The sequence below is a fragment of the Pan paniscus genome, chromosome 7 (genome assembly GCF_029289425.2).
Source record: "Pan paniscus chromosome 7, NHGRI_mPanPan1-v2.0_pri, whole genome shotgun sequence".
NCBI classification, from domain to species: Eukaryota; Metazoa; Chordata; class Mammalia; order Primates; family Hominidae; genus Pan; species Pan paniscus.
This window is the reverse complement of record NC_073256.2, coordinates 66965269-66991225: the sequence shown is the minus strand read 5'-3', so window position 1 is coordinate 66991225 and position 25957 is coordinate 66965269. Positions and strand designations below refer to the sequence as shown.

At 39.6% G+C, this 25957-nt stretch overlaps 1 protein-coding gene across 1 annotated transcript in view; it reads left to right on the top strand.

Annotated features, from left to right (window-relative positions):
• The window catches only part of PXDNL (peroxidasin like), a 348918-nt gene that overhangs the window by 317228 nt on the left and 5733 nt on the right, over positions 1–25957 (top strand). The window contains exons 20-21 of the mRNA XM_024929820.5: positions 5299–5413; positions 11499–11628. Coding sequence (XP_024785588.5) covers positions 5299–5413; positions 11499–11628 — 245 coding nt within the window. The remainder of the gene's footprint in view (positions 1–5298; positions 5414–11498; positions 11629–25957) is intronic.

The following is a 25957-nucleotide window of genomic DNA, read 5'->3' as shown; positions in this document are numbered from 1 at the left end:
ATAGTCTGAGTTACTGGGGATTAGAATTTCAACATATGAATTTTGAGGGAATACACAGCAATCCATAAAAATGCGTTGTATCATTTTAAGCCACTGCGTTTGTAGTAACCTGTTAACACTGTGATAGATTCCTAAAGCAATTGTAATAAGAAAGTGAAATACCAGTAAGAGTATGAAGAAATATAAATGGGGTGCTACTGGAACCGTCTCACTTCAAAACAATTGTGGGGATAGTTCAGTATTGATTCTAATTGAGGTGAAACATCATCTAAAGATATGATGTATTAATATACTCAGTTCCTTTATGAGAACTAGAAGCCACTTTGCTATTAATACAGGAGTTATTAAGAAATTATTTTGGGAAGTTAGCGAGGGTAAAAGTTCTCAGTGGAATTTTCCTTTAATAAAAAGCAGCCCCAAATCATTTCTTCTGTAACAAAAAGCAGTCTGAAAGGTCAGGCTGCAAGCATAGATATGCATGTGTAAATACATGTGGCTAAGAGCCAAGTCCATCCAACATGGCGGTTCCCGCTCCCTTTTCCTTGTCACCATGTGTGCGGGTGTCATGGCCGCTGCCAGGTAGAAGCTGCATTTGCGGCTGGGCGCGATGGCTCACACCTGTAATCCCAGCACTTTGGGAGGCCGAGGTGGGCGGATCACCTGAGGTCAGGAGCTCGAGAACAGCTTGGCCAACACGATGAAACCCCTTCTCTACTAATAATACAAAAATTAGCTAGGTAGTGTGGGCCTGTAATCCCAGCTACTGAGGAGGCTGGGGCTGGAGAATCACTTGAACCCGGGAGGCGGAGGTTGCAGTTAGCCGAGATCGCATCATTGTACTCTAGCCTGGGCGACAAGAGTGAAACTCCCTCTCAAAAAAAAAAAAAAAAAAAAAAGAAGCTGCATTTGCTAATAAAAGACTAGGGTGGGAGGGCTAGTCTTTTCCTAGGTTATCTAAATGGCATACCTGGTCAGACCAATCCCCTGGGCCCTATGCAAATCAATCACTGCCTCCTCAAGCCTCTGTACAAAATTGATTGCATTCCGTCCCAAACCAGAGACCCTATCTTGGGAGACCAGCTTTCCCAGCATAAGGAAGCTTTTTCTCTTTCTCTTCTTTTTTGTCTATTAAACTTTATGCCTCTAAACCCACTCCTCGTGTGTGTCCGTGTCCTGAATTTTTTCTCGGTAAGAGATAAAGAACCAGGGTATATACCCCAGACAACAGAGATGTTTCATATGCAATGTGAATGCATTCATTCTCAAAGTGTCCCCCAAATTTATTGTGAGTTTTGTAAGTTTGTTTTCAGTTATTTGTACTTTTCCCCTTTTTGCAAGCAAATAAGAGGTGTTGAAAGTGTTGAAAATAAAAATCAGATATATTTTTGCCAATTTGAAAAATCAATTTTGACATATTTTTAATCTATGGAATGCAGCATTGGGATACTAGTGTTCCAAAGTTGCATAGTTTTGATCAATTCGTGGAAAGACATAGGATTGCCTGAGCTACTATAGCTCAATCTCCCAAACTTGACCTTGTTTATTCACCACGGACTGTCAATCCACTCCAATGAACTGCAATATTCAGACATATTCTGAAAGCAACCTGCTGTCTTGAGAATTTTCTAGTTTTATTAAAGCATTTACTAGGCACTGGCCACAAGCATGTGCTGAGGATTAACCGGTAGGTAGGACAAGGCCCTTCTCTTCTGCTCTTCTCAGAGAATGTGAAGAGTAAGACCCAATGTATCCAGAGAGTGCTGAGAGAGTGCAATGAGTTTACATTCGACTTGCTCTTGGCAGTTAAGAAAGGCTTCCTGGAGAAGGCTGACATGACACCTATGGCATTTGTCACTCAAGTGAGACAAAATGAAGTTGGAGCAGGATCACTGGCTGTGGATTGTGCATTAGGGAGAAATGAGACTGGAGAGGCAAGAAGGTGCTGCATAGGGAAGAACCTTGTTTCACCCACTAAGAATCTAGGTCACCATTCACAAAGCAAAGGCAGGAGCAGGGTCAGGGTGGGGGCAACCAAGGCTGCCCTGAATGGGAAGATTCACGCACACACACACCCCCACACACACACCCACCCACCGTTATGCCTCTTGAACACGAGTTATCTGGCTGTATCTTCATCCACATCTGTTGCTGTCTTCAAACACCCTATCTGCTGTAATTCATACCCCCATGTCACACATAGACCAGAAATTTAAGCTGATCTAAATTTAAGTCATTTCATTTTACTTTCCACACTAGACTCATCCATCCATTCATTCAGTTAACAAATAATGACCCTATTATTTGCAAGTTGCATAAGCCAGAAATCTAGGAGTTAACCTTCTTCTGTTTTCCTCATTCTTTCTGTAGTGTTATGGCTTTTGAGTCTGTCCAGATTTAAACCCTGTCTCTTCTGTTGAAAAGCTGTAGGACTTTGTACAAGATAATATAATCTTTCTGTGCCTCAGGTTAACAATAGGGAAGATAATATTGAGTATGGGTTATTGTAAAGTTTGAAATAAATAACTCATGTAAAGCCTAAGAACAGAGCTTGAAAACATGTATGTATATATACACATGCACATAGATATATATGTATGCATATGTATATATTTATATAAGATAAATATGCATAGGGATAAAATCAAAGCATCTACTATACTAACATTGCATTTAAATGTAAATGTAATGTTGTTTGCTTAAGAGCCAAACATTCAGCAATCAAGAATACTCTGCTTCTTTGGCAGTATCCAGGAATAAATAACAAAGTGAATTAAAAGAAATGATGTCAGAACTACAACATTTTAGCTGTCACATTACAAGAAACCTGCCATGTCACTGCAGTCTGGTGGGTTGTTTCTGTTCAGGTGTACTCATCTCTGTATACCTGCAGTGTTATATACATGATTCTTTGCTTTTTGGGTTTTATTTATATGACCTTGAACAATCTATTGGTGCTTTAAAGTAAATAAATTCTAAAGCTTCATCTTTCTAAAAAATAATGAAAGACCATAGATGATGAGAGTTTATCTGCAGAGCCTTTTCTCTATATTTTTTCCTTTTTATATGAGAATTGAAAAGAAAGATATTTGGCTTAGCTGGAGATGCTGCATTGTAGTGGGGAGAATACTTGCAACCTATTGAAAATCAGGAACCATGCCTTATCCACTTTTATTTTCTCTACAGTGCCTAGCCTAATACCTTAATTCAGTAAGATCTCCATAAATATTTATTGACAAAAGCTGTGTGCTATTCAGAAATAGAAAGACTGAGTTTCATTTTATGATTGAAGTTCACTTTCTTTAGTTGTATTCTTCGTAAATATTTCTATGTATTTTTTTTTTTTACTCAGAGCTGCAAATATTTATGCGTAATTAATTATCAGTAAAGTACTAAGTCGAGGTAACAGCATAACAGTAGGGGAAAATAAGCACCTGTGGGTCCCTTAGTATAATGTACAGCTTTATCTAGAATGTCTTGACTTCACCGTTATAAAAGTAGCAATAGGTCGGGCGTGGTGGCTCATGCCAGTAATCTCAGCACTTTGGGAGGCCGAGGCATGAGCCACTGCACCCGGCCTCCAGAAATTTTTTATCCGATTATGGTAATATACAACAATATGATAATTAACTTGTAAATCTTATAAGAAGGCTTGGATTTTCTTCAGTGAACTGTGTTTGGATTTTATAAATAAAGACGTTTTTAATTGAAAACAAAAGGTAGAAGTAGAAATAAAAAAGAAAACAAGTAACAACCATAACCAGTATTCTAGACAATGTCACTGTGGTAATTTTGGGATGTTTTCATTTTAGTTTATTTCTGGTATGTTTTAATACCAGTGAGTTCATATGTATAAGTTTTACTCTTATTTTGTTTAGCATTATAGCATTTGCAGTTTGTTGTGTTATTTTAAAAATCATCGTAAATTTCATATTCATGTTTGCTTAATAATCTTTCATGTCATATTCCTCTTGAATTTAATTTACATATGATAAGGTGAAGATGTAAGTGGTTTTCACTTTCTCTTCTTTTAAGAATAACTTGCTAGCTGCCCAGAACAAAAGTACTCTCTGCCTATTTTCCAATTTATGCTGCCTAATATAATGTGTTAAATTCGATTGCATGGTAAGATGCTCTCGGGTTGTTATCCTGTTTTATTTTTTCAGGTATTTTCCCACCAATATTAAGAATTTTTATTTTTGAACTTCATATATAGTAGTTTTACTATCTGGGAATGTTGATTCCTACGTCATTCTTTTTCATTTTCAAAATATCTTAGTTTCCAGACCATCTGTTTTCATATGAAATTTTAGAGAGTGTATTAGGCAGTTTTTGCACTGCTATAAAAAATACCCAAGACTGGGTAATTTATAAAGAAAAGCAGTTGAATGGGCTCACAGTTCTGTAGGCCATACTGGAAGCCTGGTGCAAGTTATCTGCTCAGCTTCTAGGGAGGCCTCGGGGAGCTTTCACTCATGGCCAAGGCAAAAGGGAGCAGGAGGCAGGGCACATGACATGAGTGGGAGCAAGAGAGTAGGGGAGGTCCCACGCACTTGTAAACGACAGATCTCCAAGAACTCACTCACTATGGCAGGCACAGCACAAAGACGTGAGGGAGCCGCTCCCACATCCAGATACCTCCCACCAGGCTCCACCAACACTGGGAATTACATCTCAACAGCAGGTTTGAGGGGGACATCCGTACTATATCAGAGACCACTTTTTAAAGTTCCATATTTATTTGCAACAAGTTTTTCATGTTATTCTCATATCTTTTTGATTGTGATAAAAACACATAACATAAAACTTACAATTTTAACCACTTGGAGGACACAGTACAGTTGTGCAACAGGGGGTATCTTAAAAAACAAATCCCTAGTGGGTATCAGGTGTGCCTGAGACACTTTGAGGAGTTGCCAAATTTCAAGCATTCCACTCAGGACTCTCCTGCTTCTTTCTTCATTGTGCCAAGTCCTTAGTGAATAAAAGACACCATGCAATCCATGCCCTTACTAAGTAAGATTCAGCATCACTCTGCCTGGGGCTCCTCCAGAGGTTCTGCAGACTGCCTTGCATCCCACTTGCTGCTGCAAAACAGAGATTCAGTGACATGCAAAAGCAGGTATCCGAGACTGTGGTCACCCAGCAAAATGGAATGGACTGAATGAGTCTCTCTCACTCTCGCTCTCTACTCTTTCTTCTTGGTACTCTTGCCCTCTCTGACTGTTAAAGAAATGATCTAGATGAGATCATGACATCGCATCTCACATGATGCTATTGTGGTTACTTCTTTCCCCACAGACTGTAGGAGTAGAGGACAGTTCAGAGCAGTGATGCAAGAATCTCAAAAGAAACGCTCAGCTCAATACAGCTATCCTGATGATAAGGATATGGAGTTAAGTCATCTAAGAAGTAGGTATGTATAGAAATATCTCATTTCTTTAGGCAACTTACTATAGATTTGCTTCAAACCTACAATTTGTTTTTATCTTTTTTAATAGAGACCACAGTTAACTTATTTACATATAGGATGAATCACATGAAAAGGAGCAAACACAGAATGAATTGTGTAGTGTGTTTGGGTTCCATTTCACTCTGCAATAGCCCAACCAGAGCGTATTTGGCAATGAATTTTTCTCAGTAAAGTGCAGAAAACTAAGTGTATTGGATGCTAGTTTTGATCCCTTAAATGACATTATGAGTTGATATTTTTCAGATTCTTTTTGAAAATATGAAACAGCATATTGTTTGCGAGAAAGGTAATAGTATCTATTTACTAATTCATGTTAAGTTGATTTGAATTCATGAATAATATATGGCAAGCAGGGCTTGATTTGTGACCAAGATGGAATATTTTTGAACTCTTAGAAAATTGAGAAATGTCAGTCTTATTCCTTTGAAATCCCTTAGGACTTCTTTTGTGTAGCTTGTATATTAGCTTGATACAAAGTGTTGCCTTAAAAAGTTTCTCCCTACCATTGACTTGGAAGCTTCTGAAAGCAGAAACACTACCTTGAGCATAGGTATGTCCAGTAGCTCCTTTTCATTGAATAAGGAGTCAGTACATACTTGTGAAATTAAGTTACCAAAATAAACATTGCAATTCACAGCTTCATAGTCCATGCAGGTTCTTTCAAGGAACCATATATCCTATTTTTGTTGTCCATAGCTGCCTTCTAAGTAGTATAATTTAGTCAAATTCAAAATCCATTTTTGGCATCCATTTCTTCAATTACAGTTGTCAACTTGAACAATATATGGGCCCTGTACTCTAAGATTTAAAATTGAGGAGAGGAGATAGTGTTGTTGGACAAGAAGTGTGAAGGCTTTAGAGTCAGGCACATGAATTCAAATCCTGTTTCTACTGCTTCATAACTATGCATGTTATATAAAATTTCCAAATCTCCATTTCCTCTGCTGTAAAATGGGCATGTAATACCTACTTTACAGGATTATTGTTTTAACTTGAGGATACATATGTAAAGCACTGAATACTAATATAGTGCCTAGCATTTTACAGGCATTCTATAACACACATTCTGTAATGACACATGCTGTTGTAGTGTTCACTGAATGCCAAACATTCTTTTAAGCATCAAACAAATATTAACTCACTTAACGAAAGTGCTTATATGAGTACTGATGTGAAATCCAATCATGGAGTGAGTAGTGCAGAGAAAGTGGAGATTAATTCTTATTGGGGCCCTTTGACCGGGTAGACATAGGAGGGATCTTGAAGGATAAGCTAAGATTTTGATAGCATTTAGGGGAGTCCAAGTCTGAAAGAACAACATAAGCAAAGGGAAGTGAGGTGTGTTTGGAGAATGGTACAACTCGTGTCTAAATGAGTTGGTCCCAAATATTCAGGAAGCTGAGGTGGGAGCATCACCTGAAGCCAGGAGTTCGAGACCAGCCTGGGCCACAAAGTGAGACTCCATCTCTAAAAAAGTTTTTTTTTTTAATTTAAAAAATTAGCTGGGCATGGTATCATACACCAGTAGTCCCTGCTACTAGGGAGGCTGAGGCAGGAAAATGTCTTGAGCTAAGGAGTTTGAGGCTCCCATGAATTACGATCATGGCACTATACTCCACCCTGAGTGATAGAGTGAGACTGTCTATAGACCTCTATAAAAAACAAACAAAAACCCCAAAATGAATGAATGAATGAATGAATGAATGAGTTGGTGTGTTCAATAACTAGGAATGAAGAACACTCTTCCAGAACGTTCTGAAAGAAGGTTGAGGCAAAGAGTGAAGAGCTGTAAATTCCAGGGTGAGGAAATGAAATATATTTTGTGTTCCTGGAGCTAATCCTTGCAAGGTAATTGGAACTCTGATCAGGAGTTGGAGTCCTAGTGAGAACCATTTTTAAATAATTTGAGTATTGGAAACATTCACTTGGCCCTTTTATTTGGCATTTCATCTGTTTTTCCATTGATTCAGGTGAAGCGTTTTACCAGTGTGTCATCAGAAGTGGGTACCGGACTCAAATATTGGAGGGCAATTTCCCTTGTTTTATAAGATGGTGATGGGGATCAGTCCCTTCCAATGGTGTCCACAAGCACAGACATGGATAACAACACCCATTACTACCTTCTGTTCTTTTCTACAGCCACACCCAGGTTTTACCTCAAAGACTCATTTTGCTTGTTTTTGAGATAAAATTAACTTATTATCAAAACACTTAATACTCTGGGTGGCCCATTGAAGCCCAGCTCAGATGTTGCCTCAGCTAAAGATTGGCTAATTTTATTTTTAGCCTCCTGCCAATCTTATCAAACTTTTACTCAAACATACACCTTACAATTATGAGTTCAGTTTATCATTAATCTGACAATAAAAAGTTAAGAAGAGCTCTGATTTGTTTTGTTTTATAACAACACACGCTTTAGTAATCCTTTATAGATTGTTTCTGTTGTGCTTAAATGTACCATAGTTGTTTAGACCAGAGGAGGTCAAATTCCCTCAACCAACATGCACAAAGAATTGCGGTTGTAATTTCACTTCTTGTTTTCTCTGTGTGCCCATTTTACTTGCACTTATCCTCTCTTCTCTATCTTTTCTTTCTTCTGTCTTGGTCACAAATTAAAGCTAGCTTTCAATACAGTACCCAAGAGTCTTTTTTTATAAGCAATATGTTGAGTTTTATGTTTTTGGTAAGAATCCAAAATATAGCAACATTCACAGTGTCTTGGGTTTTTGTGTTTCATTTTTTGCAATAACCTTCCTACCTGGGCTCCTTGCCTCTCTTCTATCCTTCCAAATTGTCTAAAATGTAAATCTGATCATTCTTTAAATCACCCACCACTCTCTATGGATGGAAAATAGACTGTGTACTGGTTAGGAGCAAGGCCTTTTTTTTTTTTTTTTTTTTGGATCTTAATCAGCATCCCAGCTGTGCAGTTTAACAGCTCTATATACTGTGGACATGTTAACAACTTTCTAAGCTGCAGTATTCTTACCTGAAACACAGGCTAGTTATAGTGTCTTATAGAACTACTAGGCAGTTAAGTGACACAGAGTGCATGCTAGCACTTCGACTCCTGCCTGCGCAGAGCAGGCACTAACTACATGGACCTGACGTGGGATTCTCTTTACACAGCTTCCCAGACTCATTACTGCTCTGCTCCCAGGCAGAGGGCATTGCCTTCTTACTTATTTATGCATTCATGTTTGTTTGAGACTATCGTGGATTTTATTCTTCATGTTGTGTGCTTTTCAGAGATTTCTAATTTTTTTTTCAATCAGAAATCAACAATGCAAAGTAATTTTTGAGAAGAAAGAACCATTTTTCCTGATTAATTTAAGTGGTATTTTTTTCTTCTGAACTTCTGCTTAAACAATTTTTTTCTAAAATAACATGTGCTACCTTTACTATGGAAAAAACCTATTTGTAAATGAAATAATAAACTAAAAATATAAATAGTTATGTTAAAAGTTTATTCTGATGAATATAGGTCATCCCTCCCCTATTTTTTAATTGAGTACTGATGATTTTTCTCTTATACTTTACTGCATTTTGCAAATCTTCTTAAATAGCATATACTATTTTTATGGGTAAAATCTTATTTTTTATATATTTTATTTTACTTTATTAATTTTATTTTATTGTGATAAGAACACTTAACATGAGATCATACCTCTTAACACATTTGTCAGTGTACAATACAGTATTGTTCATCTGTCCATTGATGGACACTTATATTGTTTCCATATTGTGCTAATTATGAATAATGTTGCAGGTAACATGGGAGTGCAGACATCTCTTTGATATCCTCATTTCAATTATTTTGGCTGTATACCCAGGCGTGGGATTGCTAGATGAAATGGTACTTCCATGTTGCTTTTTGAGGAGTCTCCATACTGTTTTCCACAGTGGCTACTCCAACCCACATTTCCACCAACGTTGTATAATCCTCACTAACATTTTTGTTATCTTCTGTTTTTTGGTAATAGTCATCCTAACAGGTGTGAGGTGCTATGTCATTGTAGTTCTAGAGGACATTATGCTAAGTGAAATTAGCCAGTCACAAAAGGAAGATATTGCATGATTCTGTTTATATGAGGTATCTAAAATAGTTGGATTCTTAGTGGCAGAGAATAGAATGGTGGTTGCCAGGGGCTAGGAGGAGGACGAAAAGGAGAATTGTTGCTCAATGAGTAAAGCGTTTTACTTATGCAAGACAAATTAGTTCTAGAGATTCGCTGCACAACCTAGTACCCATAGTTAATAAATGGTACTGTACACTTTCAAATAGATTGAGAAGATACATCTCATATTAAGTATCATCATGAAAATAAACAAACAAAAACCAAAACAAACCACATGCACACGTGGAAAAAAATAAGGAAATTTTTGGAGGTGGTGAATATATTTATATTTAGTACTTTGTAATATCACAGGTATATATGCACATGTCCAAACTCATCAAAATGTATACATTAAATATATGTGTTTTTGTGTGTATCAGTTGTACATCAGTAAAGCTTAAAATGTAGTATTGTTGCCTATAAATACAAGGTTATACCTCTTATTTGTCTTCCTAATGCAGATGCTATGTGTCTTGCTTCTTTGCCAACTGTTCTGCTTTGAAAGAATGTGAGGAGCCTAACGGCAGCACCCTCACATCCTGCACCCATCTACCTGAGCAGAATGCCTGATGCGTGGCCCATACCCACACATATTTGTTAAATTGTGAATACTGTCCTACTCCACAACATCTGGGCTCACCAACATCAGCCACTTCCCCGTGTTCCCACGTGTGGTCTTTTGACTGTTGGTTATATCTTCATACATTCATTCATGCTTCTTCAGGATTAAATACCTTTGATTAGACACTGAAGATTTACAGAAGAGAGCATTATGAAAGTAAAATGTCCAACCATTTGCATTAATATTATCCCCAGCAACACTTGTACATTTAAACTGTTTTAACACAGTACTGTATAGAAGCTAGCATGTGGTCAGTACTGATTCATGGTGCCTCTAGCTCACAGTGCCTCAGAGGACATGGAGTTATCCAGTGACTAAACTATTGCTGTTGGTAACTTTTGTTATTTTTCTTTGTTTCCCTTTTTTAAATTCCCTGATTAATGTAAACTCTATACTATGTCTCTGATTTATGACTTGTTTTGTAAGCTCATAGAATCTACTGTTTCTGGCAAGCCATTTTCTTAGTAAACAATGGAAGACATATTTCAAATAGAATAAAGCAGAACAATTTTGAAAGTTATAATGGTTTCTTCACAAGGAACAACTTTTTACAAAATGTGGAAAAACGTTGAGAACTTGAAATGCAGATATCATACCCAATAAATCAAATCTATCTAAAAATATTTTTAACAATACATGATAATTGTAAATAGAAAGAACTTTCATTTATATTTCCCAAATTAGTTATTTGCTTCTGTTTTTTTGGAAGTTTCAGTAAACTCAAAGAAACATATCTTAAATTCAACCCAAGGTTACCTTATATCCTTTTATTATCAACAAGACTGAGCTATTTTGCATCAGGTTAAAGGTTAGATTTTTGTCACTCATAGAATCCTTATCTTATTTTAGTTCTTGCCATGAATTTATAATAGAGAAAGCAGCTTCCCTACCTGGCAACTGGATAATATGTTATATTAAATTTGTCACTGCTCTTTCACTGTTTAAAGTGAAATGAAGAATTCGTTAGCAAAAGAAATACTTTAAGGTCTAAATAATATATCAAATATATATGTAATACAACATGAAATTTCCTTTATGTCATAAGAAATACTTTCTTATCATTTTAGATAAATTACATGAACCAGATGTGACACTCTGGATTATCATCTTATCTGCCATTTAATTTTAATTTTGAATTCCACTCATACCATTTTCCTTTTAAGATCATACAGAACACCAATCACAATGCCTTGTACGTGCCAAATGACCAAAGAAGATTTGATGATATTTTAAAATTCTCACACAACTTTTATTTTTCAGCATTTTATTTGCTTCTTGTTATAAATAGGCAACAAGATAAAATATATGTGGGTGAAGATGCTAGAAATGTGACAGTTCTGGCAAAAACAAAGTTCTCCCAAGATTTCAGCACGTTTGCAGCGGAAATTCAGGAAACCATCACAGCACTCAGAGAGCAGGTTTGTTTTCTCCTCAAATAACATGTCCTTATTGTATGCATTGGAATAACTAAACATAAAAGATTTGTCCAGTAACTCTCCACAATTACAGCACAGTATCAGAATAATAAAAACCTATACTGGGAGTTGTATTGCTTTTTTTTTTTTTTACTTTTGCTTTTTTAAAGACACAGTCTTGTTCTGTTGCCCGGATGGAATGTAGTAGCACAATTCTGGCTCACTGGAGCCTCCACCTCTTGGGTTCAAGTGATTCTTGTGCCTCAGCCTCCCAAGTAGCTGGGATTACAGGCGTCCGTCACTACACCCAGCTAAGTTTTGTATTTTTAGTAGAGATGGGGTTTGGCCATGTTGGCCAGGCTGATCTTGAACTCCTGGACTCAAGTGATTTGCCCTCCTTGGCCTCCCAAAGTGCTGGGATTACGGGTGTGAGTCACTGCACCGGCAGGGAGTAGTATTGTAATAAGAAGTGAGTTAGGGAAGGAGGCCTTGGGGAAACACACTACAAACAGGCAGAGAGCCTCATCCTTTCTACCTAACGCTCAGGGCTCTGATGGGCATGAATTTGGTCGGCACTGGCTCCGCTTGCTGCTTCCAACTGCCTCACCAGCACTTTTCTGAATAACTGTGAGCTTGATGCCTGCTTCATCTCCACAGATGGAGATAATTTTTAACAGCACGATGTATACTTTTCTTATCAATTTTTCTTGGAGTAGAGTCAAAGAAGCTTCTTAGGAAGTACTGTTTTCTCTGGCTTTCTTTTTCTGACAAAGTTGTGGAAAACAACATTCCCACACCCCGCTATACTTTTGCTTATTTTGCCAGTTGTTCTGGCTCATGCCTTATTTCATTTTTCCAAAAACTTAAGGATGAATCAACAAGAAGGAAAAGACTTATATTAGAAATTGCGATGTAGATGTTTTTATTCAAAAATATATGTCTGATTTCTTTCAAGGCATGGTGCCAAGCTGTCTGCTTCTTAGACAGTAATGTCACTGTGAGGTATATGCTTTTCTTCATAGCATCAAAGCCTTGAAAGCAGAAAACACTGTAGGAGGATGGGCTGAGCCCAGGCTGTGCCATCAGGAAGTTCTGCCCTCACTATTGGCCTGACCCAGTCAATTTATTTAATCATTCAGAACAAGTATCCTCATCTGAACTTCAGGGCTATTGTGAGGATCCAAAGAGATTCTAGAACAGAAGGACTTTGTGAACTACAAGCCCCTTAAAATATGATTGCTTCTTTTGGATGTGAACACGTCTAGTCCCAGGTGGAGGGGTGTGATTACCAGGTGCATATGCTTCCCTGAGAGGCTCACATTGGGAGGCTAAGCTGCCTGCAGCTGTGGTCTGTATCAGTGCCTTCACTTGACCAGAAATAGCCACCATTGAAATCACTTGTCCAATCTGAATCTTTTTTCCTTTTTTTTTTTTTTTTTTGAGATGGGGTCTCGCTCTGTCACCCAGGCTGGAGTGCAATGACATGATCTTGGCTCACTGCAACCTACCTCCGCCTCCCGGGTTCAAGCAATTCTCCTGCCTCAGCCTCCCAAGTAGCTGGGATTACAGGTGTCCACCACTGCACCTGAGTAATTTTTGTATTTTTAGTAGAGATGGGGTTTTGCCATGTTGGCCAGGCTGGTTTCAAACTCCTGACCTCAGGTCATCTGCCCGCTTCGACCTCCCAAAGTGCTGGGACTACAGGTGTGAGCCACTGTGCCTGGCCATCCAATCTGCTTTTTTTTTTTTTTTTTTTTTTTGAGATGGAGTCTCGCTCTGTTGCCAAGGCTGGAGTGCAGTGGTGAAATCCCAGCTCGCTGCAACCTCTGCTTCCCAGGTTTAAGCACAGCCTCAGCCTCCCATGTAGCTGGGGGACTACAGGCACCCACCACCATGCCCAGCTCATTTTTGTATTTTTAATAGAGATGGGGTTTCACCATGTTGGCCAGTCTGGTCTCAAACTCCTGACCTCAGGTGATCTGCCTGCCAGCCTCCCAAAGTGCTGGGATTACAGGCCTGAGCCACCATGCCCAGCCCAATCTGAGCCTTATAAAAATCTGAAAGACGTGAGGCATTGCTTCTAGAAGGTTACCCTTAAGATAGATAGCATGCAATGGTTGGGGTGACTGAGAACTCTGGACATCACAGAGTCCGGAAACCCTATTTCATCCTCGTGAGTTAATGTGTATCAGGGAAGAGATGTTATAACAGCAAAGAAAAGTCCTCAGAGCTGGGCTAGAGAAGGTGGGCCCAAACAATTTAAACATTAACTCATATATCACTCAACAAACTATTTTTTCATAAATTTAATTTATGGATTTACAGACACAGGTAGATTCCACGAGCAACATTTCAGTTCAATTTCCATTTCATTACATATTGGTGGTGATAATTGTGTATTTGATATGTGCTGTAGTGATTAAAAACATCCCAGAAATGTATGTTTTTAGACATACCCCAAGACTGCAGTAGTTGCCCCTTCTAGGTGTTTAGTAGCATTCTTAGTACTTATCTCTAAATTTATCAAGATGGAGTGTTTTTGCCTGTTTAATTGTCTGTCTGTTCCATTCCATTGTTAATTTCTTAATAGTTGAGACTATTTCACAGGGGTATCTTCAGAGCCTGATACAAAGTCTGTGTTTAAAAATAGCCAGTTTCTTTGTGTTGGAATATGAAAAGTTAGCTCTAGATCTCTCCATAATCTAAGGTGTGTGACAGGCTGGACAAGGTTCAATGAGAGAATTAGAAGGTCCTGTGATCTCTTATAGAGGTCAGAGACTTACTCAAGCTATGACCAGGCTGTAGAGGTGGAAAGAAGTTGCAGCAGTTCCCAGTGCCTCATGTACACTGAGTGACATGTAGCAAATGCCTGACTGATAGGAATTAAACAATAAATAAACATGACATAGCACCAGCAATAAGAAATATTGACCAAAGCCAGAAATCAACCCAGATCATCTAAAGGGGATTGAGAAAAATAAAGAACCCAGGATAGATAGCAATGATAAACTGCAGATTTCCTGGGTGACTGTCAGGTGCAACTGTAGTAGAGTGGGGAGCACCCAAAGGTAGATGGGGATGACGAAGACAGACTTTTGTGAGGGCCAACGGTCTTTTGAGATGTGACAAGCCCTGAGTATTTGTGAAATTAGCACTTACTACTGATCTGTCACTTACTATACTGAGACATAAATTTTAATGGTCCACATTGAAAGGTAGGTTGTAACAGTGAGCCTGTTAGCTGGAGAAGGAAATTTCTGATTGTTCAGTGTATGCCACTTTGTGGTTTTTCTATTACTCACCATTGTGGATGCAGTAAGTCCTGTGAAAAGGTTGCTTTTTACAAAAACCCTTTGTTTTGTGAAAAATCAGCATAGAGATAAAGGGCATGTGTATTTCTGGAAGTGAAATCAGACAGCGAAGAAATAGATTAAACAGAATCTAGAATGTTTAAGAGAATCTATATACCATAATGGGCCTCATCATGGGAGATTACTAATGTTCTTGAGACTCATCCTTTAGATGTGAGGGGATTCCAAACTTCAGCCAAAGATTTCTTACCTTTACTTCCTAACTCTAGGTGACATTACATTTATGGTCTGCAACATAAGGTCTATCTTGACATTTCACACTGTTGATGTTTTACTTTTGTTAAGTGACTTTTGAATGTCTAGGAATGATGATTTTTGGTCTTGATTTATCACCATGATGGCATCAAGCTAACCAAAGTGGTCTGCAAATTTTCATACATGTTATAGCTCTTGTGTAAGTAGTTGGGCCCAGTAAATTATATTTGTCCTTTTCATTTGATTCTGATTATTATGGGAATAACTAGAGCCATAATTACTCTCAGAACATTTTATTATTTCTATTTGAGATTGTATCTAGTTTACCTGACTGTGGAGAGGGCATGGATGTGTGTGTGTGTGTGTGTGTGCGCGCGCGTGTGTGTGTAGGGTATATAATGAACAATGAAATGAGATATAAGAATTTGCACTTTTAATTATAATAAAAATGTTAATGAGGTCTTCACAGATATTACAAAAATGTGTGCATGCATGTACTCGAGGTACTACAAATAGGAGAGGTTTTAATAAAAGAAGTTAGAGATTCTCACAACTGTTGGAGCAGTGAGAACAAAGGTCATGGAAACAGCTACTGAAAGGAGCTCACCAGGAAGCCATAGCACATCTCAGTCATTTGTACAGGATCCCCAAGCCCAGCCCTTCTTTATGCATCTGCTGACAACTGCACTTAGGATAGTAACAGCGTCTCCTTCCAAATCTTATATCAGTGCCTCTCATTGGTAGACTCTAACCCAAAACCACAAAGGGAAAGAGATCCAGGAGAGATGGTACATGAGGCCAGAAAAATACTTTGTGGTCACAAAGACAGAATTCTGTTCTGAATGCCAATTACATAAAACAAATAAACAAACTGATATAAACAGAGATATGGAGATCACTATGTCAGCCACTATAATTTGTTAATCTAAAATTAATTAGGTCTGGAAAAAAATGCATACATTAGAACTGTTCCAGAAAATCCAGCCTCCTCACTTTATTAAACAAGTAAATGTAGATGGTTGAAAGGAAGGAATAAAAGATACTCCAGAGGCTTTCTTAAAATTAGGAGACAGGTAATGTTATTACTAAATAACAATTATAGAAGGTGAAACAGTTAAGATTAAATAGGTTATGACATACGTAAGGAACAGATTGATGTTCAGTGTGGCTGGAGATTAGCTAATCAAGATTGTCAAAGCAATGTACAAGGTGCCTGGTGAGGCAGAAAGTTTCTAGATGAGAAGACCTAATAAGCTCATATTAGATTTTCTTCTGGACTCTAAGTATATGAGGAAGGAATATATATTTTTTCTTCTGGATGGATAGGAATTCCAGGAATTTATCCATCTCTTCTAGGTTTTCTAGTTTATATGTGTATAGGTGTTCATAGCAGCCTTGAATGATCTTTTGCATTCCAGTGGTGTCAGTTGTAATATCTCCTGTTTCATTTCTCAGTGAGATTAATTGGATTTTCTCTCTTCTTTTCTTGGTTAATCTTGCTAATGGTCTATCAATTTTATTTATCTTTTCAAAGAACCAGCTTTTTGTTTCACTTATCTTTTGTACTTTTTTTAGTTTTGATTTTGTTTAGTTCCGCTCTGATCTTGGTAATTTCCTTTCTTCTGCTGGGTTTGGGTTTGGTTTGTTCTATTTCTCTAGTTCCTTGAGGCATGATCTTAGATTGTCTGTTTGTGCTCTTTCAGACTTTTTGATGTTGACATTTAGGGCTATAAACTTTCCTCTTAGCACCACCTTAGCTGTATCCCAGAGATTTTGATATGTTGTGTCATTATTGTCATTCAGTTTGAAGAATTTTTTAATTTCCATCTTGATTTTGTTTTTGACTCAATGCTCAATCAAGAGCAGGTTATTTAATTTCCATGTATTTCCATGGTTTTGAGGGTTCCTTTTGGAATTGATTTCCAGTTTTATTCCACTGTGGTCTGAGAGAATGCTTGATATGATTTCAATTTTCTTAAATTCATTGAGGCTCATTTTATGGCCTATCATATGATCTATCTTGGAGGAAGTTCCATGGGCTGTTGAATAGAATGTGTATTCTATGGTTGTTGAATGGAGTGTTCTGTGTATATCTGTTATGTCCATTTTGTTACAAGGCATAGTTTAGATCCATTATTTCCTTGTTGATTTTCTGTCTTGATGACCTGTCTAGTGCTGTCAGTAGAGTATTGAAGTCCCCCAGTATTAATGTGTTGCTGTCTATCTCATTTCTTTGGTCTATTAGTAATTGTTTTATAAATTTGGGAGCTCCAGTGTTAGGTGCATATATGTTTAGGATTGTGATATTGTCCTGTTGGACAAGGCCTTTTACTGTTATATAATGTCCCTCTTTGTCTCTTTTAACCACAGATGCTTTAAAGTTTGTTTTGTCTGGGTGTCTATTTTCATAAATGCTTTTTTCCACCCCTTTACTTTAAGTTTATGTGAGTCCTTATGTGTTAGGTGAGTTTCCTGAAGGCAGCAGGTAGTTGTTTGGTGAGTTTTTATCCATTCTGCAGTTCCTTATCTTTTAAGTGGAGCATTGAGTACATTTACATTCAATGTTAGTATTGAAATGTGAGGTACTGTTGCATTCATTGTGCTCTTTGTTGCCTGCATACTTTGTTTTTTGCTTTTGCTTTTTAACTTATGTTTTTGTTTTATTGGTCCTGTGTGCTTTATGCTTTAAAGAGATTCTGTTTTGATGTGTTTCCAGGATTTGTTTCAAGATTTCGAGCTCCTTTTAGCAGTTCTTGTAGTGGTGGCTTGGTAATGGTGAATTCTCTCAGCATTTGTTTGCCTGAAAATGACTGTATCTTTCCTTCATATATGCTGCTTAGTTTCGCTGTTTACAAAATTCTTGGCTGAAGATTGTTTTGTTTGAGGAGGTTGAAGATAGGGCCCTACTCCCTTCTAGCTTGTAAGGTTTCTGCTGAGAAGTCTGCTGTTAATCTGATAGGTTTTCCTTTACAGGTTACCTGGTGCTTCTGTCTCACAGCTCTTAAGATTCTTTCCTTCATCTTAACGTGGGATAACCTGATGACAATGTGCCTAGGTGAAGATCTTTTTGCAATGAATTCCCCAGGTGTTCTTTGTGCTTCTTGTATTTGCACGTCTAGGTCTCTGGCAAGGCTGGGGAAGTTTTCCTCGATTATTCCTCCAAACATGTTTTCCAAGCTTTTAGAATTGTCTTCTTCCTAAGGAACACCAATTATTCTTAGGTTTGGTCGTATAACATAATCCCAGACTTATTGGAGGCTTTGTTCATATTTTCTTATTCTTTTTTCTTTGTCTTTGTTGGATTGGGTTAGTTCAAAGACCTTGTCTTTGAGCCCTGAATTTCTTTCCTCTACTTGTTCAATTCTATTGCTAAGACTTTCCAGAGCAGTTCACATTTCTAAAAGTGTGTCCAAAGTTTCCTGAATTTTTTATTTTTTTTTTCTTTAAGCACTCTATTTAATTGAATATTTCTCCCTTCACTTCTTGTATCTTTGTTTTTTGATACAAGCTCTTGCATTGGGCTTCGCCTTTCTCTGGTCCCTCTCTGATTAGCTTAATATATAACCTCCTGAATTCTTTTTCTGGTAAGTCAGGGATTTCTTCTTGGTTTGGATCCTTTGCTGGTGAACTAGTGTGATTTTTGGGATCATTGATGAGCCTTGTGTTGTCATATTACCAGGGTTGGTTTTCTGGTTCCTTTTCATTTGGGTAGGCTCTGTCAGAGGGAAGGTCTAGGGCTGAAGGCTGTTGTTCAGATTCTTTTGTCCCACAGGGTGTTCTCTTGATGTAGTACTCGCCCCCTTTTCCCATGGTTGTGGCTTCCTGTGAGCTGAACTGCAGTGATTGTTGTCTCTCTTCTGGGTCTAGCCATCCAGCGAGTCTACCCAGCTCCTGGCTGGTCCTGGTGGTTTCTGCACAGAAATCTGTGACATGAACTCTCTATGGGTCTCTCAGCCGTGGATGCCAGCACCTGTTCTGGTGGAGGTGGCAGAGGGTGAAGTGGACTCCATGACGGTTCTTAGCTTGGGTGGTTTAATGTTCTATTTTTGTGCTGGTTGACCTCCTGCCCGGAGGTGGTGCTCTGCAGAAAGCATCAGCTGTAGTAGTATAGAGAGGGACTGGGCCCTAGAACTACCAAGATTATATGTCCTTTGTTTTCCACTACCAGGGTGGGTAGGGAGGGACAATCAGTTGGGGGCCGGGCTAGGCATGTGTGAGCTTAGACTCTCCTTGGGCCAGTCTTGCTGCGCTGCTGTGGGGGATGGGGATGAGATTCCCAGGTCACTGGAGTTGTGTACCTAGTACCTAGGAGGATTATGGCTGCCTCTGCTGAGTCATGCAGGTTGTCGAGGAAGTGAGGAGAAGCTGGCAGTCACAGGCCTCATCCAGCTCCCATGCAAACTGAAGGGCCGGTCCCACTCCCACTGTGACACCTGCAACAGCCCCTGGTCTGTTTCCAGGTGGAGGGCAGGCTTGAAAACTTGCCAGAAGCTTTCAGGCTTTCTGCCTCCCAGCTACGAAAGAAAAGGGCTTTAGTTCTTCCCCTGCCTGTGATGTCTGTAAGCTGGATTCACGCCCTCCCCAGAGTTCTGGCTAGGAAGCTTCTGTCCCCACTGAAATTGTTACAAAGTTCAGCTAAGGAAGTCCTTCTCTCCAGTGCGGTTTTATCCCCTGCTCCTCCAGCCTCTCTCCTGATGGATCCCTGTGGTGTCAGGCAGGAATGGGCTGCTTGAGGATTCAGTGAGCTCCCAGGGCCTCCCTGCTGCCTCCTCCACCCCTGTATTTCACTTGGCTTGGCTCTCTAACTCAACTCAGCTCCAGGTAAAGTCGGGAACATCTCCCACAAACAGACCTTAAGCTTCTCCAGTGGGGGTGTGTGTCCGGGAAAGGAGGGTTTCCTTTTCCCACTTCTGCAGTTGGGGCACTTACAGTATTTGGGGTGTCTCCTGGGCCCTGCAAGAGCAGTCTGCTTCCTGCAGAGGGTCTGTGGATCCTCTCGGGATTGCTGGTTTGTTCTTGTAGTTGATCTGGAGTTAAGTTTCACAATGCAAGCCTCCGCAATGCTGCAGTATCCGGATCTGCAATCTAGTCCTGCCTCCTGTCTGCTATGATCTATCAGAAGTCCTTATCCATTGTATTCTGAAAGCAAATAACTTGTTTGGTTTCTCAGGTTCACAGATTGAGAGGAATTTTCTCTCAGGATCAGTCATACTCTAGTCTTACCCATAATTGGTTTAGATGATATTTTAATGAGATTTGAGGCTTGGAATGGATTAAGACTTTAGGGGCTATTGCGATGGGGTGAATTGATTATTTTGCATGTGAGAAAGACATGAATTTTAGGGGTTCAAAGGGTGTAGTGTTATGGACTAAATTGTGTCTTTTCCTCAAATTTTCATGTTGAGTTCTAATCCCCAGTACCTCATAATGTGAATGTAGTTGATAACCATCTGCAAGCCAAGAGAAAGGCCTGAGAAGAAATCAACCCTGCTGGCACCTTGATTTTGGACTTTCAGCCTCTAGAGCTGTGAGAAAATAAATTTCTGTTGTTTAGGCTACCCAATCTGTGGTATTTTGTTATGACAGCCCTAGCAAACTAAGATACCATTTTTGCAGAAATGAAACAGCCTGTCGAAAATTCATATGGAATTATAAGGGATGCTGAATAGCCACATTTTTTTTTTTAATATTGCCCTGTAGTTCTTAGATTTTATATTAGTTTTCCATTCTCAGATTTTTCTTTGCATTTTAGTTTGGGAAGTTACTATTGACATATCTTCAGGTCAACAGATTCTTTCCCCTGCAACCATGAGTATGATAGTTAATTTTATGTGTCAAATTCTGGATCATGGGATGCCCAGCTATCTGGTTAAACAGTATTTTTCATGTTTCTGTGAGGGTGTTTCTGAAGAGATTAGCATTCAAATTGGTGGACTAAGAAAAGCAGGTGCCCCTCCCAGTGTAGGGGGGCATCCTTCAATTTTTTCAGGCCTGACTGGAACAAAAAATTGGAGGAAGGTTGAATTAACTGTGCCTGACAGCTTGAGTTGGGACATAAGCCTCTCCTGCCCTCAGCACTCCTGGTTTTCAGGCCTTCAGACTCAGACTGATCTATACCATTTGTTCTCTGGCTCTCCAGCCTTTGAATTATACCACTGACATTCCTGGGTCTCCAGCTTGCAGACAGAAGATTGTGGCCCTTCTCAATCTCCGGATCCAATTCCTTATAGTAAATCTCTTTATATTCACGTCTTATTGGTTTTATTTCCCTGGAGAATCTTGACTAATACATTAAGTCTACTGATGAAGCCATTGAAGGCATTCTTCATTTCTGTTATAGTTTTGATTTCTAACATTTTCTTTTAATTCTTCTTTTGCATTTTTATCTCTCTACTTACATTACCCATCTTTTCCTGAATGTTGCCTACTTTTTCTACTAGGGTCATGAATGTATTAATCATAGTTATTTTTATCCCTGCCAGATAATTTCAACATCTGTGTCTCATGTGGGTCTGCTTCTGATGCTTGTTTTGCCTCTTAAAACTGTGTTTCTTCCCTTTCTTTGGAGCATGCCTTGTAAATTTTGTTTAAAGCCGTACATGATGTCTTGGGTAATAGGAAGTGTAGTCGATAAGCCTTTGCTTTAGGTTTTTGTATTGAAAAGGCTGACTGTTGTGCTGTGTTTAGTGTTTCCTGTAGCTTTAGATGCCATGGCTTTAAATTCCTCCAGTGTCTTTGTTTTTGTTTTTCCTACTGACTTTGGCCTTTCTTATGTATTCTTCCTCAGAGAGAGTCTGTGTCTTTCAGCTGCTTCAGCAGTAATCACTGTTATTATGCTGGCATCCTGTTGATGTGCTGGTCAGGTGTGGGGATGGGAAATATTTTATCATCTTCTGATGAAACCTCAGCTTTCTAGTGGGCTTATTTTCTGAGGCTATGATTTTCACAAGTGTTGCTCCAGTACTGTGGCCTTTTCTCCACCTCCTACTCCTTTCCCTGGCTGGTGTGCAGCTAATTGATTTCACTGAAGGGCTGATCCCTGGTTTTTCTGTTGGCTTTTTCCTGATTAAGTGAGTCAGGAAGCCTGGAGTAGGATGCAGTGAGTAAGAATCCCCTTTCCCAGTTTGTTTTAGGATTTAGTACTGTACCCTGGCAAGTTCCTTTCCCTTGGTACAGAGGCCTTTTTTATGGAGAAGGCTTTGGGTGTTTTTCATGAAGGATATCTTCCCCTCCCGCTGCCAGGGCCAGGAGGGGCTGTTTCTTGGATCTCTTCTATGAGAACCTCATAAGTTTCCTTAAGGTAAACTTCTTGAATACCTTACCTCACTAAGACAGTGACACCTAGTAGTTTGTCATGCTCACATTTTTTATATTGCTCTGTAGTTCTTAGATTTTCTGTTAGTTTTTCATTCTCAGTTTTCTCTTTGCATTTTAGTTTGGGAAGTTACTATTGACATATCTTCAGGTCAACAGATTCTTTCCCCTGCCACCTTGAGTGTGATAGTTAATTTTATGTGTCAATTTCTGGATCGTGGGATGCCCAGCTATCTGGTTAAACAGTATTTCTGGATGTTTCTGTGAGAGTATTTCTGAAGAGATTAGCATTAGGATTGGTGGACTGAGAAAAGCAGGTGCCCTTCCCCAGTGTAGGGGTGCATCCTTCAATTTGTTCAGGGCCTGACTGGAACAAAAAAGTGAAGGAAGCCTCCAGCAACTTCTTAAAATTTACCATTTAAGAGTTTGCATTAGTCAGAGTTCTCCAGAGAACTAGAACTAATAGGAAATGTCTGTCTGTCCATCTGATATGTGTATTAAAAGGCATTGGCTCACACCATTATGGAGTCTGGACAGTCCAAAATCTTGGCCTGACAGGCTGAAGACCCAGGACAGCTGATGGTGCAGATGAAGTGGAAGGCCATCTGCTGGAGAAGTCAGTCTTGCTCTGGGAGGCTGCTATTTGTGTTCTATTCAGGCCTTCACCTTACTGGATGAGGCCCACCCACACTATGGAGGGCAATCTGCTTTACCCAGAATTCACCAGTTTAAATGTTAATCTCATCCAAAAGCACTCCCAAAGCTGACTCATAAAACTAACCATCAGGGTGTTCCCACCAGTATGGCTCAATGCTCAGTCAGTCTGTCCCAGGTAAGCAGATCTTGGTTGCTGCCTCTCTTGTTATCCTCCTGTCTCTTCAGATTTCACCTTAGTGGTTTGCCCTGCAACCTTAGCTCTCTAAGAAATTTATTGATTTGCAGTGTGTCCAATTTTTCTTGTCGTGAGGATGGGAGTGATGATTTACAAGCTTGCTACATGCTGGAACTAACGCGGAGTTGCTTTATGTTTTACTCATATTTCTGAACACAAAGAGATTTCTTTGCCAATTTAAAAGTCCTGGTATCTTGTAGGAGATGTGGTTCTTCAGGTTTATGGGCTATGCTCTTGCATAAAACATTTGGAGATGCATCTTAAGTACACTGAGCAAAAGTATTGAACTTTACAACATTGAGTCTTGGAGTGCCCTTGACTTTCTAGTTCAAGCTTATGTAGTTACAATTCTGCAGTACTTTCCATTACCCTTTTAATTTTGCATACAAAAGGTCTTCAGCAACATGAATTGGTTAATAAGAAAGCTCTTCTAAATTTTCCGTAACTGTTTCCGTACAGCTCCCAGTGAAAAGACAAGTCTTACATGATTGTATCAGGGCCATCACTGAAGAAGGTACCTTGGTAATTCTTGTTGTGATGAGAGTTTTTTCTTTCACTGGTGTTTTATACGGCGGCTTGGTCTAGATTAAGCCATGAATTAGACGGGTTTTGCTAAGTTATGCTCTAGTAACAACCCAAATCTTGGTTTACGGCAACAAGGAGAATTGTTTTTCACTCATGTTGCATGCTCTTTGGGGTTCAGCTGTGTCTCTCCTCCACAGTTTTTCAATTTCCAACCCAGAGGAAGGAGCATCTCTAACTGGAGTATACCTTCCTGTTGCAGAAGGAGATAGGCAATAGAAGTCTCATTAGACAGTACCTCAGAATGTGATGTTTTTTGGCTTGTAGATCTCTGTCTTTTTGTTCACATGGGATTATCCCTGTGTGCCAATCTGTGTTCAGATTTCCTTTGTTTATGAGAGCATCAGTCATATTGAAGTAGGGGCTCACTCTACTCTGACTTTATCATAACTAATTACATCTGCAATACTCCTATTTCCAAAAAACATCACATTCTGAGGTACAGAGGGTTAGGACCTCAAGATTTGAATTTGGGGAGTGATGCAGCTCAACCCCAAGCAGGAACCATGAAGATAAGGATGCTTCTGGAATGCAGAGCAATGATGCAATCATTGTCAGTATTATCTGCTTTGACACAGCAGCTGCTTTTTGGGGAATGCAGTGAGGCTGAGAAGGCTATACTTGTGATTATATATCCTTAGGAAATCTAAAACTGCAATAGTTTGAATAAATTAAGTAAAAATGTTACATGAAATAGTGTCTAATGAGAATTCTATTTCTGGGAAGGCTGAGTAGATGTATTTTTGCCTCCTGCTTATTTTTCTTTTATTTTTACTTTTTTTCTGAGACTGAGTCTCACTCACCCAGGCTAGAATGCAGTGGTGCAATCTCGGCTCACTGCAACCTCTGCTTTGCAGGTTCAAGCGATTCTTGTGCTTCAGCTTCCTGAGTAGCTCAGATTACAGGCGCCTGCCACCACGCTTGGCTAATTTTTGTATTTTTAGCAGAGACGGGGTTTCACCATGTTGGCCAGGCTGGTCTTGAAATCCTGACCTCAAGTGATCCACCTGCCTCAGCCTCCCAAAGTGCTGGGACTACAGGCATGAGCCACCGCACACAGACGCCTCTTGATTATAGTATAGACAGCTACAACCCCTGGATATCACGTTTAAAACAAACATAAGATGACTCAGAATGGTGAAGAGCAAGAAAGCAGACTGATCAGGGACCTTGGGCTCCAGGAACAATGTGATGCTCTTTCCTGGGTAGTTTTTCCTCACATAGCTCAGGCTTGAAACTGAAGAAGCCAGCAACCTGAGCACATCAACAGACACAGAAAAAGGCCCAACAAAACCTGAGTCCCTCTAGACAGCAGGCCAGAAAAGTGGAGGCCTAGCAATACAGGTAACTTCTAGACAATAACCACTCTACCCCAGCCAAACAGCACAGAAGAAACTGTGGCCCCCACCTCCAGCAAGACCAGCAAAGGCCAAGTGAGGAGGTGGCTTTCACTCTCCTCAGGGTATACTGAGGCACCTAAGGACACCTTGAGGCTGCTGTCCGAGAAAGCCAAGTAGGAAACTAGGGGGTCATCATGCCAGATGATTGCATGCAAAAGCTTGGGGTCATAAGGGGAGCCTGGGCTTCCGTCCTAACCCAGCAGGAATGAAGCTCCCCTCCCTCTTCACTGGGGTGGTTGCAGAGAAGGCCTAGTGGAGGTTCCAGGTGCTCTCCATTTACCAGGGGGTGATGAGGCTGCCCTGCCCCTCACCATCCTGAGGTGCATGGAGGCCATGTCGGGAGGAGTCACAGAATACTATGCCTCCCATCCAGGAGGGTTATGAGGTGGCCTGACAGGGAGCCAGAACCCCAACTCCACCCAGCAGTAAGGAAGAGAACCCCTTTGCGTGTCAACGGAGGCCAAGGAGGGAACCTGGACTTCTATTCCCACATGGCAGTAATGATGTGGGACCCCTCTTCCCATGCCAGAGCAGTTTCAGAGGAAAACACCTAAACTAGAAGGCTTAAGTAAGATCCA